A 19830-nucleotide genomic window follows, 5' to 3' on the forward strand; every position below is an offset into this window, starting at 1 on the left:
GAACAATACAGGAAGCATCAAAAGAAGATGGAATAAACAGTCACTTTACCAAAAAGAGTTGGTTCAACCATTTCAGTAGGTCTCATATGATCAAGAAACAATGGTACTGAACAAAGAAGTCAAGCTGCACTGAAGGCATTGGTAAAAAACAAGGGTCCAGGAACTGACAGAATATCAATTGAGATTTTTCAACAAAAGGATGCAGTGCTCACTCATCTATGTAAAAGATTTTGGAAGACAGTTACCTGGCCCACCAACTGGAAGAGTTCCATATTTGTGCCCATGCCAAAGAAAGGAATGGATTCAACAGAATGAGGAAATTATTGAACAATATCATTAATATCACACGCAAGTAAAATATTACTGAAGATCATTCAAAAGCAGTTTCAGCAGTGCATTAACAGGGATCTTCCAGAAATTCAATCTGGATTCAGAAAAGGACATGGAATGAAGGATATCATTGATGTTGTTAGATGGATCTTGGCTGTGGAACCTGTACATAGATCAAGAGGCAGTTGTTCCAACAGAACAAGGGGCTACTGCAAGATTTAAAGTCAGAAAAGCTGTGTCTGGGTTGTATCCTTTTGCTATACTGATTAAATCTGTATGCTGAGGAAATAATCCAAGAAACTGGACTATATGAAGAAGAACGGGGAATTAGGATTGGAGGAAGGCTCATTAACAACCTGTGATATGCAGATAACACAACCTTGCTTGTAGAAAGCAAAGAGGACTTGAAGCACTTACTGATGAAGGTCAAAGACTACAGCTTTCAGTATAGATTGTATCTCAACATAAAGAAAACAAAAATCCCCACAAATGGACCCATAAGCAACATCCTGATAAATGAAGAAAATATTTAAGTTGTCAAGAATTTCATTTTACTTGTATCTACAATCAATTCCCATGGGAGCCGCAGTTAGGAAGTCAAAGGATGTATTGTATTGGGCAAATCTGCTGCAAAAAACCTCTTTAAAATGTTAAAAAGCACAGATGTCACTTTGAAGACTAAGGTGCACCTGACCTAAGCCATGGTATTTTAATCACCTCATATGCATTCAAAAACTGGACAGTGAATAAAGAAGACCAGAGAAAAATTGACACCTTTGAATTATCCTGTTGACGAAGAATATTTAATATACCATGGACTGCCAGAAGAATGAACAAATCTGTCTTGAAAGAAGTACAGCCAGAGTGCTCCTTAGAAGAGAGTATAGTGAGACTTTTTCTCACCTTGTGTGGACATATTTTTTTTACTGTGGACATATTATCAGGAGGGACCAGTCCCTGGAGAAGGACGCCATGCTGGTTGAGTAGAAGGTCAGTGAAAGAGAGGAAGACCTTCAATGACATGGACTGACACAGTGGCTGCAACAGTGGGCTCAAGCAAAACAAAGATTGTGAAGATGGTGCAGGTTCAAGCACTGCTTTGGTCTGTTGTACTAGGGTCACTATTAGTCAGAACACACTCTATGGTACCTAGCAGCAACAACAACAAGATATTAGACATCTGATTTTGGACACTATTCTGCAATTGAATATCAGCTAAAATAATCACATTACTTTGTCTAAAGGTAAAATGGGATCCTATAAATAGTAGTAAAATTTCATTAGGTTGAAGAGTCTAACACACACTACGCACCAGATTCATAGCTGTATGAGTAATGTTCCTGAGAATGTATTTTATGATTATTCATATAGGCAAAAGTGATACTTTAATGCATGTTAATAAGGTAAATAAGAAGTGATATTCACCTGTATAGCACTTTTAACTTTATAAAGCATTTAGAATTTTTATTTTAATACTAAAAGCTGTGGTTGTATGGTTTGTTGGTTATATCCCACATTTCGTAGATAAGAAAATTGAGATGTACAATGGGCAAATTGCCTTTCAATAAGTAGTGAAAGACGGGATTAGCTCTCAAGTCTATTGGCTCAAAGCCTTTAAGTCTTGATTATATTACTATTTATTAGCAAATTCATCTCCTTTTTAAAAGTGGAGATTGACTGGGACCTACTCTGAACAAGGAGTTGGAAAAGATGCAAAGTGCTAGACATGATACCTATTGTTAGGGTGGTTATAAGATGGAGTGGTAGAAGATTTCCTTAAAAAATTTACTAACCATATATAGCAATGTATAGTGAGTAGAGGAGGTTTATGAGGAGTCAGAGAGGAAGCAAGGAAGGAAGGAGGGAGGGAAGGAGGAAAGAAAGGAAGGAAGGAAGGCAAAATGGAAAGAAGGAAGGAAAAATGGAAAGAAGGAAGGAAAAATAGAAAAAAGGAAGAAAAAACGGAAAGGAGGAAGAAAAAATGGAAAGAAGGAAGAAAAAAACGAAAGAAGGGAGAAAGGAAGAGTGGAGAGGGAGCACCATAAACTGGAATTGTAAACAAAGGCTAACATGGATGATCAAGGTCTTGAGCTGGGCTTTAGAAGAAGAATCAAGATTGAGAAATCCCTTACGGATTACTGAAAATTTTCAAGTTGAATACCGTAATAATTAAGGCAGTGTTTTAGAAAATATAGAGGTCCCTGGGTGGCTCAAATGTTTAAGGACTTGACTACTAACTGAAAAGTTGGTGGTTTGAACCCACCCAGAGGAGCCTAGGCAGAAAGGCCTAGCAATCAGCTTTTGAAAAGTCACAGCGTTGAAAACCCTATGGAGCAGTCCTACTCTGAAACACATGGGGTCACCATGAGTCAGAATCAATTTGAGAGCAACAGGTTTGGTGAGAAAGATATGTCTGGCAGTCACAATGCCTTTGTTCATGTTGAGTGACTTGTCTGAAACACTTCCTTGTCTCCACTTTTTTGGATAACCCCTACCCTCATTACCGTCGAATCAATTCCGACTCATAGCAACCCTGTAAGACAGAGTGGAGCTGTCCCATAGGGTTTCCTAGGCTGTAATCTTTATGGAAGCAGGCTGCCACATCTTTCTCCCATGGAGCAGCTGGTGGGTTCAAGCCGCCTACTTTTCAGTTAGCAGCCAAGGGCTTAACCACTGAACTACTAGGGCTCCCGGATAACCCCTATTGGTCCTTAACGCTACATTTGGATTTCAGAGAGCTTTCAGATTTCTTTATGCAAAATCCCACAAACATATTCTCTTCTCCCAGCTGGGAAATTCTCCTAGTACCTTGAACTTATTTCTGCATAGTAACTGTGCTAAAATTATTTGTTTGTCTTCCTGACTAGACTTTAAATTACTTGAGTTCAAGAGCTACGCATTTCCTCTCTGTGACCCAACACAAAGCATGCATCTGAAAAATAGTATATGCTCAATGTTTGTTGCTTCAAATTGAATAGTAGCTATGGATGATGTTCTTGGATGTGTTATAGAGGGAAAGCCCAAAAGACTAGTTAGGAAACCATTGCGACAATTCAGACGCTCAAAGTGATGCGTGTTTAGAAAGAGCAGCTTCACTGGAAATATAATGAAATGGTGGAGTAGGAAGACATTTATTAGAGTATGTGACTAGACATGTGTTAAGAAGGAAAAGAAGAAATAGATTGCCTTTAAATTCTAAAGTTGGCTTACTAGGAAAATAAGGACTGTGATTTCTTGTTTATTTGTAGCAGTTCTTAACTGAGCACCATAGACTTCTGGAGAGTTCAGAGGTAGACTTTAATAAGCCTGTGAAGCCCCCTGAAATTATTTGCATACTATTTATGCATACATGATCATTGTTTTTATACTTTATACTTGTCATTGGATTTTCAGAGGTTTGTGTCTTTAAATTTGTTAAGAGCTATTTTTCTATTCAAATGTGTCATAATACCTTATTTAAACTATAGGCATAGCCTTTCTGAATGGAATCATTCTTTAAAGATATTGACTGATGTGACATCAAAAATGTCGTTGTTGTTAGGTGCCATCGAGCCAGTTCCAACTCATAGCGACCCTAAGCACAACATGAGGAAACACTGCCCGGTCCTGCGCCATCCTTACAATCGTTGTTATGCTTGAGCCCGTTGTTGCAGCCACAGTGTCAATCCACCTCATTAAGGGTCTTCCTCTTTTCCACTGACCTTGTACTTTGCCAAGCACAATGTCCTTCTACAGCACTGATCCCTCCTGACAATATGTCCAAAGTATGTAAGACACTGTCTTTGCCATCCTTGCTTCTAAAGAGCATTCTGGCTGTCCTTCTTCTAAGACAGATTTGTTCGTTCTTTTGGCAGTCCATGGTATATTCAATATTCTTCACCAACACCACAATTCAAAGGCGTCAATTCCTCTTTGGTCGTCCTTATTCATTGTCCAGCTTTCACATGCATATGATGCTATTGAAAATACCATGGCTTGGGTCAGGCGCACCTTAGTCTTCAAGGTGACATCTTTGCTCTTCAACACGTTGAAGAGGTCCTTTGCAGCAGATTTACCCAATGCAATGCATGTCTTGATCTCTTGACTGCTGCTTCCATGGCTGTTGGTTCTGGATCCAAGTTAAATGAAATCCTTGACAGCTTCAGTCTTTTCTCCGTTTATCATGATGTTGCTTATTGGTCCAGTTGTGAGGATTTTTGTTTTCTTTATGCTGAGGTGCAATCCATACTGAAGGCTGTGGTCTTTGATCTTCTTTAGTAAGTGCTTCAAGCCCTTTTCACGTTCAGCAAGCAAGGTTGTGTCATCTGCATAACGCACATTGTTAATGAGTCTTCCTCCAATCCTGACACCCCGTTCTTCTTCATATAGTCCAGCTTCTTGTATTATTTGCTCAGCGTACAGACTGAATAGGTATGGTGAAAGAATATAACCCTGACGCACACCTTTCCTGACTTTAAACCAATCAGTATCCCCTTGTTCTGTCCAAACAACTGCCTCCTGATCTATGTAAAGATTCCTCATGAGCACAATTAAGTGTTCTGGAATTCCAATTCCTTGCAGTGTTATTCATAATTTGTTATGATCCACACAGTCGAATGCTTTGCATAGTCAATTAATCACAGGTAAACATCCTTCTGGTATTCTCTGCTTTCAGCCAGGATCCATTTGACATCAGCGGTGATATCCCCGGTTCCATGTCCTCTTCGGAAACTAGCCTGAATTTCTGGCAGTTCCCTGTCAATATACTGCTGCAGCCATTTTTGAATGATCTTTAGCAAAATTTTGCTTGCCTGTGATTTTAATGATGTTGTTCTATAATTTCCACATTCAGTTGGATCACCTTTCTTAGGAATAGTCATAAATATGGATCTCTTCCAATCAGTTGGCCAGGAAGCCGTCCTCCATATTTCTTGGCATAATGAGTGAGCACTTCCAGTGCTGCATCTGTTTGTTGAAACATCTCAGTTGATATTCCATCAATTCCTGGAGCCTTGTTTTTTGCCAATGCCTTCAGAGCAGCTTGAACTTCTTCCTTCAGTACCATCGGTTCCTGATCATATGCTACCTCTAAAAATAGTTAACATCAACTAATTCTTTTTGGTATAATGAGTCTGTGTATTCCTTCCCTCTTCTTTTGATGGTTCCTCCGTTGTTTCATATTTTCCCCACAGAATCCTTCACTATTGCAACTCGAGGCTTGAATTTTTTCTTCAGTTCTTTCAGCTTGAGAAATGCCGAGCGTGTTCTTCCCTTTTGGTTTTCCGTCTCCAGGTCTTTGCACATGTCTCGAGCCGCCCTTTGAAATCTTCTGTTCAGTTCGACATCACAATATCAACATTTGGTGAGAGACATCACTGTATCTCTTACCAAATGTTGAAACCAGATCATGGAAAATAAATCATAATGTTTAAGACCAAGAGCTGTTCCACTTTCTTACTGTATAATATTAAGCAAATTACCTTATTTGTCTAATTTTTTTTTGCTGGCTAGCGGGACGATGATAATACATACCTTTGGGGTTGTTGTGATGATTTCACAAGAAAATGCTTATAAAATGGGTAGTATTCAATTAATTTTGTTTATTAGTAATGTGATAGAAACAAGTTTTTATATTCAGGTAAGTTGCAAACAGTGAAATACCTTGCCTATGGTCACACAGCTAATAAGTGACAAAGCCAAAACTGCAGGAGGTTAACCAGGAGTCAAAAAGCACGTGCAATGCGGGGCAGGCATGAGAGAGAACATGTGTGCCTGGGTTCATGGAGGTAATGAGAAGGCAGAGATGGCAGACAGCAAGGGGCTATGTAGGTTCTGGAGAAAGGAGTTCAGAAAGAGCAAAAGGTCAGCGATGGCATGAACACCAAGAATACAGATCTGGAGCAGCAGCACCAAGGAGAAGTTCAAAAGAAATAACACCACCTACCCTAGGGAATTTTTTTTTTTTTTTACCCTAGGGAATAGTGGCTAAGAGCTATGGCTGCTAACAAAAAGGTCAGCAGTTCAAATCTATCAGGTGCTCCTTGGAAGCTCTATAGGGCAGTTCTACCCTGTCCTATATGGTCCCTATGAGCGGAATCTACAGCAACGGGTTTGGTTTTTTTGGTTTACCCTAGAAGGGAAATGTCATATTCTTGCTGGGCTAAATATTATCCCAGGACTTGGCCAACCTTGGATCTGTAAGTGGGTGAATGTGAGCTCTATACGGGTGAGGGAAAGTGAACCTGGGGAAAATGAGGCTGGACACGAGAATAGACATGTCATGACCAGCTGCAGTAGTGATTACAAAATGTTCATGTCCTTTAAGCTCTAGGACACTGATACAAACTGGAGTCTCAAATTTACATTGAATAGTAACCGGATATGTTTTGTATGTGATGAAAAGTGTTTTAAATTTAGCATGTAGTGCCCATGAAGGAAATAGAGCATTTCTTACACAGATACATGCACACACATACACACACACACTCACACACATACCATGAGGTAATTACTTGGAATGTTACCGAAAGTAACTATGTACCCACGTAGCAGCCCAGGTTCACTACGATCAAGGATTGTGTTATATTTTATCCTTGCAAGAAATCCTAAGATTTCCAAGGGTAGTTCAAAGCCCACTGAATCCAAACTGGGATTTCAGATATTAAGGATAGGAATTTAAAGGAAGGCCCATCCGAGACTTGTTTTAGTTAAACAGGAGCCCTTATGCCAGGAGAAGGAAGGGACAAGACCAATGCATGGTGACATCTTGAGGCCAGGAGTGGGTCCATCTTAAAACAGAAATTCTAGATTGTTTTCCTTCATTTTCTGCAGCTTTTACCTCTGTGAGATTATGCATGACGGTTACACTTGGGAGTAAACTGCTGTCTTTTAAGCAAATAGGTAATTGGCATAGGCTAAGGCATTCATTTATGATTACCTTGTTGCTAAGTGTCTAATCAGCCTTTTTGCTGCTCATCCTTTTACCCTTGGCTGATTTTCTTTCAACAATTTTAAAGGAGTTTAAGGAAAAGGTGAAATGAACTTCCATTGTGACAAACGCGAGGGCTCACAAAATTTGGAAGAGGTACATACTTCTCTCCGAATATTGATTGGGATCATGTTTTGGAATAGGGGGAGGTGGGAGTGAGCACATGAACTTTAGCTTCAAATGCACCTGAGTTTAAATCTCAGGTCTGGCACCTACCTTGACCCTGAGTATGGAAATCAAACTTCTTGAGCCTTTACTTTCTTGTATATAAATGAGAATAATAATGCCAGCTTCCCGGGGCCTTTGTGAAGATTAAAAACTAAAATCTATATTAAATTCCTAACACATGCAAGTGCTAATTCACGCCTGGCTGTTCATGGTCCCAACAATTATTGATAATTAGAAATTGGCTGCAGATTGCACTTTTATTAAATGGCTGAATGTGTTTCTATTGTTGTAGGTTTCATTGGACTATATTGTGAGTTAAATGACCCTGGTGATAATTAGACATCATTAGAAGTTGTAATAAGTCTTGCAGTATTCTTGTCATTACCCTAAAATTATTGGTCTATTATACTAAAAATAGCCAACTTATAGGTGGATTAGAACATTTGTCCTTCACCTTTTAGAGGCCTGTACTCCACTCAGCTTAAAAAAAAATATGGTGACAATAAAACAGGAAAAAAAAAAATCTCAAAACCCCTTTTCTGCATATTATTTCTTAGTAGGACGTTCGTTAGGAGGAAGAAAGTTAAAAACAGCTGGCATGAATAAGCTGTTTTCTTTATCAGTAGATTTTAATGTGCATTTCACACCCATTTCAACTTGGAGAGGACTCTAAATGAATTAACATAAGAGTTTACCAAAAAATAATTGAGGCCTAGTAAAATTCTGCCACAGCATGTTCATTGTTTTGAAGAATTATAATTAAAAAGCTTGTTTAGTATTTGACAATTAAAATAATGATCTAATTAGACTGATTGCCCAAGCTCATTTCTAGTCCCAGGTATGGGCCTACCTATTAGATAAACAAGGCTCCTGAGCTTGAGCACAAGTATGTGTTTCCAAACCTGGCTGCACAGGGGCAAATGACTATCAGGGCATACACAGAGCTGCCTTGGCAGGAGTTGCCCAGGAATTTTGCTTTTTTTAGCAAATATACATGACTTCCTGCTTAAGGACTTTTCTTTCATAAACAAAGTTTCTGACCAGTTTTAAAATGAAAATTGATGCTTTAAAAGATTTTTTTTTAAGCATCAATTTTCATTTTAAGCATGTATAAAATCCATTAAGCACTACCAGCTTCTTCTTTTTCTTTTTGTTTAAATGGGAAAGTGAGGTTCAGTGGTAGCTGTTAATTTGGAATCATAGAAGATCAGTGCCTGAGGGAATCTCTGAGAGCCTCTGGTTAAATTCCCTCCTCACAAGTGAGGCAAATAAGACCACACATGTTAGCTGAATGCTGGAGTCCTGATTTATGGACTGAAGGCACTAGTCAAAGCCTTCCCCCCAACTCCCACCATTTCTTTTACTCTTTTATTGGGATTATTGGGAAGCCATTGGGTGTGTCCATAAACTGAAGGAAGCCACATCAACTGTAACAACTCAAGCAGAGTGGACGAGATGGATGATAGGTTATTAACACCTCTCTCTAGCTCAGTAGCCGACAATCTTTTCCAGGGACTGTTGGCTCCTACTGTTCTCTCATAGTACCTTGGATGTCTGCCAGGAGACATGTTTGATGGTGCGAAGAACTTGAATATATAGAGTTGCTGGAGGGAATGTCTAAATTTCTTAGGAAGGAACCAAGAAGTTGAAAGCTTAGAACTTTCACTCTGTTCTGTTTGGTAAATGATATTTCTCCCACCCCCTCTTCCCACTAATCATTTATCTGGGAAACAAGTTATTAGCAACCCAGAAAAAATAAGTGGCCCTGGAAGAAAATGGTATGAAATGTGAGAAAATGTAATTGTGATAATGAAATAAAAGATTTCTCAGTATAATTTCTTCCAAATCATCTTACGAAAAGTATTTTGGTAGCAAACATGCACAGTGTTTAATACTTTCCTTCTTTATTTTTTTTTAAAAAACAGATTTAAAATAGAACAAAAATTAGACTTCAAAGAAGCTTTGTATTCTTTGAACCTAACTGAGATATTTAGCAGTGGCTCTGACCTTTCTGGAATAACAGGTAATATGTAAATAATTCTTATATTATCAAGTCAATATGTTTTCTTAGTGGACTGTGTTAACTGTCTGGTCTTAAAACTGAAAGCATTCAGCCACAGACAGCACATATGGTGAATAGATGCCATAGTCATGTTGAAGCTGTCTGTAAACATGCACTCTACTTTGCATTTAAGTAGCTTTGTTTAATGAAAGTCAAAAAGCATTTTAGAATGTTAGATAAGCCTTTTAGCCATGCTTGTAATGAAATCATGTAGGTAAAAGTATTATACGGGCTTTTGGTTTGGCCCTGTTTGGATTTCTTTATCTGAATAAAGGAAATTACAACTTTGAGGCTCTCATCTAAGCAAAGCTAATAAAACTATTATAGACCAATTCACAAATGCTAATTCAGTAATATTAAAGCCCTTGAAACAGGCACCTACAAGCTGCTGGATGATGAACGTGATCTAGAAACTGTAACGCTACAGATTGCAGATTTCGCAACACAGGCCTTTGGACTGACAATAGTTCTGAGAAGATGGAGATCATATGCTAACTAGCACCTGGGAGAACGCACATGGTTAAAGATTCTCACTTGCACAACAAAGCCGAAGACAGCCTTTTAATTCTTCTTGTCTTGGCAGTACCCACTAGTTCAAAAATAACAAACTAAAGAGAAAAATTGTGTAAAGAAGGCCAATTTGTCCCAAGTTACTTCACTTTTTTTATATTCAGCCTTCTGTTTTATATAAAGAGCTTGTCTGTCTAATGGGATTTTGTATCATAACATGGAAGTACTGTGGAAATATTTTGGTTATTCTTATATGAATACATGGGAATTAGGAGAGGTATTGATTAATTTATTCACTCATCAATTATGTGGGTAAGTAAATAGAATAAATTAGCTTTCCTCGAGGAGGGGTAGGAGGTGGATGGGGTATACAGGTGTCATGATGTTCATATCACCTTCACACATGATTCTGGTACTTGTTCTCACACTGACAGAGAGATATGACTTCTTTGACAATATTAAATACCAGTACATGACACTAAGTGTGCCCTGGGATGCAGCCAGCTCACCAACCTGAAATAAAGCAAACCATTTTTCAAACACTTCTTTCTCTTAAACCTCTTTCTGGCCATAGGAAGCTTGGTAGATACACCTCAGGCATTTTGAACAGCCACTCACTCTGAAAATTCTTTGCAATTTGTGACTTCTATAAACTCTCCAAAAATGCTTCATAAAAGAATTTGTGCAAGATATAACCCCAGGTAAAGAAGACTAAATACCCAGCATTTTCTGTTCTTTCCCTCCTGCATTCCTGATTTGAATTGTTTTAACTACTTTGGTTTTGTCTATTGCCTGGGTTCTTCTTGCTACAGCCAAGGCTTACACTGTAACTGGTCATTAGAACATACTTGTCATTTGTGCAGCAAGGTTACTGTGGACCAATCAACACCATTCCTCTGGGATGTCCACATGAACGAGACACTTGGTTATGTAATTCACCGGCTTTGAATGAATTTTTGATGGAGTTACTTTGGGGCCTTTGAAATGAACATTGGAATTCTAACTCTGTTGCCACTTCTTGTTTCACCTTTAGTAAAATACTTAGACATTCTGAGACTCGAATTTCACATCTGCTAAGTGGGATAATATATCCTATTGAGAGGATGGCACGTGACTGGGCAATATTTTGTTTTGTTATACGTGGGGTCTTATGAGTCAGAGATGACGCGAAGTCACCTAACAGCAACATATCTTAGTTGCTTTGTGGGGGGAATACATAAAAGAGTGTATGTAAATCACCTAGCTTGACAGGCAGCTGGCACACAGTAAATGTTCAGTTCTCCTCTCGATCTTTCTTGAAGGGGATTTAGTTTTCAGTAGGTGGTCAGAGCTGGTTCCTCTTTACTAAGGTATTTCTTCATGGATAGTTGTAAGTGCAGGACTGCCTGAATCACATCATTTTTCTCTCTCAAGTGCTCCTTTTCTCTTCAAGATTCAAGACCCATCTTCCTCTCTTCCACCCTTCTGAACTCTGAGGAACACTGTTAGATCTATCTGGTCTTGTCACAGCAGGGATGGCCGACAGGTTCTGAACTCATGGTTTCACTTCCCCTTCTTGAGGAGACTATCTTTGCAGATCAGAAGAATTTTGCACACGCATCAATTCCACCAAGGGGAGAGGAGGGACATTCTCTCTCAGCTTGTATCCACAGCAGAACAAAAGGTTGTAAAACACCCGCTTACACTGAGAAATTTAACAGGTTCTAAAGCATAACTTTGAAGTGGTTTTGTAACAGATGACACAAAACCTCTTTAGACTTACATAGCCTTACCATCTTGAAAGAAAGTAAATTTTGTTTTAAACTCAGGTCAAAACTGAATACGGAGTTTAAAAGGCAAGTTGCCTTTGTGGTTGAACACACAGGGTGGGCTTAATTCAGATCTAAAGAGCCGTTTTCATCATGTTGGTAGACCCAGGCTCAGGGTGGTAAACCCTCTGTTTATTCAGATATTTAGCAGGATTCCTGATTTGAGGCTTATACCCTTCCATCTTTATCTTTTATGCCAGATCTAGCCTATATCATCTCTTTAAGAGCTAAGCCTAGGCCACCTTTATCTCTAACAAACTGACTAACTTGGAAAGAGTTAGTTTTATTTTATTTTTTTGGTCACTTGAAAATGTAATTAAACCATGGCTTAGTAGGCAATGGCTCTGGATTTTAACCACTAAATACACTTTCACATTTTTCACCAGATTCATCTGAGGTGTATGTTTCCCAAGTCATGCAAAAAAATTTCTTGGAGATAAATGAAGATGGCAGTGAGGCTGCAACATCCACTGGTAGGATAAATAATATCCCAACCAACTGGAAGAAAAGATTAGAGGAAACTGAACATTATGGTGCTGGTTGTTTTCCAGTATTCTGATCTCCTTTTCCCTTCTGTTTCACGCACTGCAGGATGAAAAAAGAAAACTATTCTATGAGTAGTTTATACACCTCCGCAACCACAGTGTTATGTGAAAGAGATGGAAAGAGATTTGATTAAGTATTGAGGCCTATCTACCGATATTTACTCATTTGCAAATGGGTTACCTATCAATTAGTAGAATGAGACCTAAACCAATGTGGAAAAAACTTCAGGGTCTAATATTAAATCATTATTGTTTAGGAATCTTCACTCTTAAGTAATTGTATTATTTTCATTCTTCCATTAAGCCAAGTTAATTCTCACTTTTCTAATTTGATTCATGTTGTTATCTCTGTGGCAGTGGTGCTCAACCCTAACTGCACATTAAAATCACCTGGAGAAAAAAGCTTCTAAAAATTCTGTGCCCTGGCCACACCCCGAAATAATCAAATCGGTATCTCTGGGGTTGAGGTTCTAGTATTTTCTTAAGTTTCTCGAGTGATTCCAATATGTATCCAAGGCATCCAAGGTTGAAAACCACTGCTGTACAGTGTGGCTTGTAGCTTTCTCAACTACCCTTGAAGTGCTTAAACCAGCAGCATCAGCTTCAGTTAGAACTTGTTAGAAATGCAGAATCTCAGGCCCAACCCAGGACCTACTAAACCAAAATCTACATTTTCCAAGATCCCCAGGTGATTTGCATGCACATTAAAGTTTGAGAACCACTCTTCTATGCTACAGTTCCTTGACTGGATGGCATTTTTAATAGAATCTATGCTGTACATAACCCTAGTGGTGTAGTGGTTAAGAACTACAGCTGCTAACAAAAAGGTCAGCAGTTTGAATCCACCAGGTGCTCCTTGGAAGCCCTATGGGGCAGTTCTACTCTGTCTGATAGGGTCACTATGAGTCGGAATAGACTCGACAGCAATGGGTTTGAGTATTGGTTTCGATGCTGCACATAAGTATTTAATACTCGAAAATTCATTGGAGAAATGTCTTAAAATCAACTAGAAGTAGAAAAGCAACTTTAATAAATCCCTCATAAATTTATTTTAGTTCCTCACACTACTTGGATTTTAACTGATATTTAAAGGAAATGTATCATTTAAAATGTCTTGTTGTTAAACGTCTATACATTTATATCCACATCAATTTCTTGATTAATTTGTAATAGTGTGTCATGTCAATGGGCTTTGACTTCTGTATGGACACACTGTGCTTCTGCTACCTTTCCATCATCTCCTGAAGGACTTTGCATCACTGTACTCAAAGAACGTTGATCGGAGGGAATGGGTTATTTCAATCCTTGGAGAAATCAAAAGGTTGTATTTGGATGAGGTTGCTGGCCTGTGCACACAATTTTTTCAGCTCTTCTTATGTAGAACTAGAAGAGTCCTTATAGATGAGTGTCAGGTCCTTTCATTTTATTTGTGAAGAAACAGGCCCAGCAATGTGGAGAGGTTTGACCAAGGTCAGACTCTGAATTGATGGTAAAAATGGAATTGGGAGAGTGTCCCCTGACTTCAAGTTTACAGCACCCTTCTCTATAGTCTGTTTCTTCTCCCTGTTAGTGTGGAGTTTTCTAGGAGGCTGTTACAATCACTAAGGGGAGACAGGTAGGATTGGCAGTAACATTGATATAGTACCTCAAACAGAAAGTTCAGAATTGTCAGTTTATGAATTTTGACTTTCAGGGATATATGCTCAGGAACAACAGAAAACTGCAAGTGTTCACTGCAAATAAGAGTACAAGGCCTGGCCTTATATATAGCTGTTGACTTTGTTCTAATTTATCGCAATTCAGACATAAGCCAATATTCACTCGTAATTTGGGTAGCATAACCCTGACATTCTGGGTAGGAGAGTGCCTAAGGATATTTTTGATCATTTTTCAATTTCGATCACACATATTGGATTTTTTAATTATCTTTCCTTTAGTCTGAAAATAATGGTACAAAATCATTGCCTTATTGGTAAAGAAAACATCTTAGTTGAGAGTAGAAATATTTAACCTAGAAAGAGAAAAAATCCAACCATTTAAATTTTCCTACTCTAAATACTGACAAATGCTACAAAGGTATGATATAAAATTATCATAGTAAATAATTTTTAAGTCGGGAAATCTCTGCTTGTAGCCTCAAAATAAAAATCATGGGCACATTCACAGAACAAATCCTAAAAGCTCTGAGCTCACAAAACAATTTTGGAAAAGCAAATAAAAAATGAATTTAATCCCAAATGTGATTACCACAAGCCTGAAGAATAGAAATAAGGTGCAAATATACCTGGATAGGAATTAAGAGTTGAAAACTTTCTAAGAATAAATCATATAATGTAAATAAAAAGTGAGCAGAAAATTACTGCTTAAAGAATGAAATTTTTCAACTACTCCACTAAATTGAATATAGTATCTGGCTTTCTTCTTCATTGAGCATAAATGTGAAGTTAGAATTATTCCATGAATGAGCCAATATTTATTCTTCTGCTCTTTGACTTTTAAATTTCTCTGTAGTTAGAAAATGGTTATTTTTACACGTGTTAACTGCTCAAACAATGTGACCTTTCCTGCCTACAGAAAGTACTATGGATATATTTTCTTTACTGATCTTTTAATATGAGCATCTAAATAACTATTATCTCTATTTTGTAGGCATACATGTCCCCGTGATCATGAGTCTGGCTACAAAACAATTTATAGCAAATCGTCCATTTCTGTTTCTTATGAAGAACAACCGAACAGGTACCTTTACTGCGAATTCCTTGGGGGAAACTGCTTAAATTAATGTAAACCTGTTGTGAGCTGCTAATTGAAACCTACGTATCTGAAATCATTTATTCTTTCAACTGGTATTTGCTGGTGCCTACTTTGTGGGTAGGTATTGAATTTCAAGAGATAACCCAAAAAACCAAAAGCCGTAGCCATTGAATCAATTCTGACTCATAGCAACCCTATAGAGCAGAGTAGAACTGCCTCGTGGAGTTTCCAAAGCTGTAATCTTTACGGAAGCAGACTGCTACATCTTTCTCCTGTGGGGCAGCTGGTGGGTTCAAACTGCTGACCTTTTGATTAGCAGCTAAGTGCTTTAACCACTGCACCACTGGGGCTCCATCAAAAGATAAAAGGACCTAAAATAGGGCAGAGGTAATAATACCAGCCACCCAATTATTATATGTTCTAGTCATTTTCTATACCTGTCTGTAAAGCTAATATCATCCAAATAGGTTAGTCAGATATTTGACTAATAAAGACAAGAAGCTCAGAGAGAGTATATGGGTTTGCCCAAGGTTGTACAATCTGAAACAGGCGGAATGGAAATTGAACCCAACTTTGTCTCTGAAGTTAACTCTTTCTATGATGCCACAACAGGAGTGGAAATGGGGAGTTGAGGATAGAGTTGTGTAAGATTTGGAAGGTAGAATGAAGACTTAATTAGTGACTGAATATAGGGTCTCAGAGAGAGGGAGGGGTCAAACATAATTTCCAATTCGGGCAATTGGTGAAAGATGATGTGGTTAGCTACAGAAGAGGCAGTGTATTGAATTGGAACTTGATACAATGTCAACACATGCCAATCCAGATAATTTGGGTGGATGCTTCAGTACTTTCTCTTGCAGAAATGAGAAGCCAGGTATGTGGATATAGTAGAGAAGCTTTCTTTATGTCTATACTTAAAACAAAAAAACCAAACCCAGTGCCGTTGAGTCGATTCCGACTCATAGTGACCCTATAGGACAGAGTAGAACTGCCCCATAGAGTTTCCAAGGAGCACCCTGGCAGATTCGAACTGCCAACCCTTTGGTTAGCAGCTGTAGCACTTAACTACTACACCACCAGGGTTTCCATGTCTGTACTTAACACCCACTGCCTTCGAGTATGTCTATACATAGGATCTCTTCAAAATTCATCATGCCCATTGAGAGTTATAACCCACAGGAGAGCAGAAATCATATCTTATGCATTTCTATATCTAACCCAGTATTTGGCAAAGTGCCTTGCATATAATATCTATACCCCTAGAGATTGAGAGTATGGACTTGTTTGTCAGACCTGGGATCAAGTTCCGGCTCAATTAACTCAATTAATAGTTGTTAGACAAGTTACCTATCCTTTCTAAGCCACATTTCTCCCAACTCCTATTTGAACACAGTATTAGTACTCATCTAATAAAGTTAAGTAAAATGATATATTAAGCCTGTAACATTGTGCCTAGTAAAGGTTCAATATTAATTAATCAATAAATACAAATGAGTAAATGACTAAATAAACTAAGGAAGGAAAACTGAAGTTTCCCTGTACAACTGGTTCACATGGACAAAAACCATAGCTGAACTCAGAATCTGAATGTGTTTACTGATATTCATGGCCTTCTGAATATATACCAGTCTCTATTTCTAAGCTCCAGGAAACTAATGCTGGGTGACTTTTCTACAAATTATATCTGGAAACAAGAGAAGAGCTTTAGAATTGCTGAGGTTGCATTAACACAACTTCTATTCCTGCAGTGAATATGTCATTGTTAAAATATTTTCTGATCTTTGCATCTTTAACCTTTGGGTAGCTTTAATTTCTTAAAATTAGTATAATTATTGAGTAGGGAGAACAGAAAGAAATGTGGTTGCCTTGGGCATCAATGCACAAGGAAATAATGGCAGTTAGAATAATTACGTTTGACTCTTGTTATATAATAGCTATCAGTAAAACAGCATTGAGAACTCGAAACCCAAAATAAGCCACTTATTTATTTATATGTGATAATGCTTAAAGATCAGACCTTAACGACAATTTCTACTGCTTTATGCTCTTTATTATAACAAGAGTTGAAACTAGGGCGAATTCCTTAAAGTATTGTTTTAAATGAATGGCCACTCATTTATCAGGGGCTGTGAATTGTTGCCATATAAAATGGAGAATAGGCCATTATCTTAGGACAATACACATTCAGTGATTTATTTTTTTCTCTCACAAATGAACTCAAGAAATCATTGAGATTAACAGACACCGTGACTTAGCATAGCTACAGCGGGCTATAAAATGCTCAATGGTTTGCATAAAATATATCCATTTGATAATTTCTAAAGTAGGAGAATGAACTATTTTAGGTTTAGTACAATCAATTTTTAATCTAGATTTAAATTTTTATTTAGACCAAAACAATTCTATTGTGCAAAATCTATACATTATTTGAATTTTACTATCTGGGAAATTTTATATTGCTGTAGAATTATCTAAAAACTAAAGCTCTTACTAAGTCAAACCTCCAGAGCAATGAAGAACTGTTTTTCTTTCCTTTATGGTGATAGCATAAATCACATTTATAAACCTTCAGAAGAAAATTGTGAAAGATGCTATTTGAAATGCAGCATTTCTGAGAAAGCAGTGAATCATAATGTTGAAACTGACAGTGCTGTACACAAAGTAAAAACAAAATTGTGTTTGGGACTCTTTGAGTTCCTGGACTTAGGGGAGAAACAAGAACTGCAGGGTATTTATTAAGAAAAATTTTTTCTAGGCCATTAGCTTGAGTTATGCCACTGTATTTTAATATTGGGAGGTAAAAGTTGTTTCCATCTGACAGAAACTTTAATAAATGTATTTGTTAAATGTTAGGGATACCTTCTGTAAGAAGGGGGCATGAAAAGAAAAATGAAAACAATAATACTCTCTGCTTCAGGCTGTCTCTAACTCTTATTGCTATTATGCCAAGGGAGATTCACTAATCCTCTCAGTAGTGAGTAAATTGGTGACTAAGGGAAGACTTGATCTGAAATGTGGCTCTCCTCGGTCAAGAAAAAGACACAATGGGCTTTTGCGTAATGCCCTGTACACTTCTAAAAAAAATGTTTAAAATTCTAAATTGTTGTATTAAATGTTGAAGTTAGTTATCTATAAAAGTTAACTTAAAAATTTACCTAACAATTCTGATAAGCATTTTAATGTCTTAAAATTATGAAGACACAAGAATCAGTGCTCATTTCTATCATGACTAAATAAAATATTCAACTCTTATCTATCTTTAAACTAGTGATATTTGTTTTTCTTTATCCCGGAATTATTTTGAGATCTTGAGACAAGGCATTATTTATAATTATTCATAAAAGAGAAGGAAAAAAGAAACCTGCTGGAAATTACATCCATTTGTGTTATTGCCTCTTCTAAGAGGGTGTCTGTTTTTGAAACTGAACAATAAAGAGTTAATGAAAAAGGGCTCTCCCACTGTTTTTTCAAACACATTTAAATATAATTTTCATTAGCCTTAAAATTATGTAAAATTTATTTTTTCACTTTTGAAATTAACCTTTATTTCATCGGAGTGTTAAGCATTTAAATCAAGGCAACACTTGACATTGATTCAGTCAGGCCACTTCCCTCATCTCGGTTGAAAAGAAAGGTGAATGGATTTTGTCAGGTCATTTATTTCTGTTTTGTCCTCTAGTTCTTGGTTCCTTTTCACTTGCAAACACAAAATGACTGGAAACAGGTGTTTGCCTTTAGGACGTATACTATATCACCTTGGTGAGGATTTGAAAATGCTAATGATATGAAAATATTTTCTTTAGCAGTAAGCTTTGATTCAGAGCTGAAGGAGGAGCGCTAGGGAGCTGCGCTTTTAACCCTGCGAGCTTATATTACATGCGTAAAAAGATGACTGCTAATGCTTTAAATTTAAAACACTGCCATGTTCATCACCGTATTATTATGCTATGCTTATTATGCTATGTTTGCCTGGCTGAGTCTCTATATTTAGAAGAACACTTCTCTGCCACTGTATCTTTGCTTTCCTGTATGAAAAACAGAACTAATGCATTTTCCATGAAGAGCTGTTGTAGATGTTAACTTACTTCATAAATTACCAGAAAATGATTAATAATAATATAATTATACTTTTAACACAAAGAAGGTTTTGCTATTAGGTATTGCCTATTTATCTTATAGAGGAAAAAAAAGACTAACTGATTTGTTAAAATATTAAGAAAAACTAATTATTGTCAGGTTTTTTCCTCCAGAAAATCCTGTGTGTGTTTTTTTTTTTTTTTCCTAGAATCAATTTTATTTATGGGAAGAGTGACAAATCCTGACACACAAAAGATGAAAGGAAGAGATTTAGATTCTCTCTGAGTGAAAACTACAGCCTCGTAATAGAAGCCGATTCCTGGAAAATAGCAAATAGGCAGAATATATGAAAATATTTTCTATATGTCTTTTTCTTTCAGTTTTAAACAGCGTCTGTATTAATCTGTATTAATATAAAAAATTAATGAATAAATGAAATTAGACAGCTATTTGTTTCTTTTCTTTGTCTATGCTTTATAAGCCTCTATGAATCAAAAGTAGCAAGCTTATATATTACTATTAATATTTTAGAACAATCCTGTCTTAATATTCCTGAATGACTCCTGAAAAGAACTTTTTTTTTTTAGTATCTTCTGAGCTACCAGACTT

General features: G+C 37.2%; 1 protein-coding gene across 2 annotated transcripts in view; it reads left to right on the plus strand.

The window, feature by feature from the left end:
• The window catches only part of SERPINI2 (serpin family I member 2), a 36255-nt gene extending 16648 nt beyond the window's left edge, over positions 1 to 19607 (plus strand). For both annotated transcript variants that reach the window (XM_049867318.1, XM_049867319.1), the window contains 4 exons: positions 9391 to 9488; positions 12232 to 12318; positions 15040 to 15129; positions 19430 to 19607. In XM_049867318.1, the coding sequence (XP_049723275.1) occupies positions 9391 to 9488; positions 12232 to 12318; positions 15040 to 15129; positions 19430 to 19506 (352 nt within the window). In that variant the 3' untranslated portion in view covers positions 19507 to 19607. The remainder of the gene's footprint in view (positions 1 to 9390; positions 9489 to 12231; positions 12319 to 15039; positions 15130 to 19429) is intronic.
• Positions 19608 to 19830: the final 223 nt, after the last annotated feature.

The sequence above is a fragment of the Elephas maximus genome, chromosome 23 (genome assembly GCF_024166365.1).
Source record: "Elephas maximus indicus isolate mEleMax1 chromosome 23, mEleMax1 primary haplotype, whole genome shotgun sequence".
In the NCBI taxonomy this organism is placed as follows: Eukaryota; Metazoa; Chordata; class Mammalia; order Proboscidea; family Elephantidae; genus Elephas; species Elephas maximus.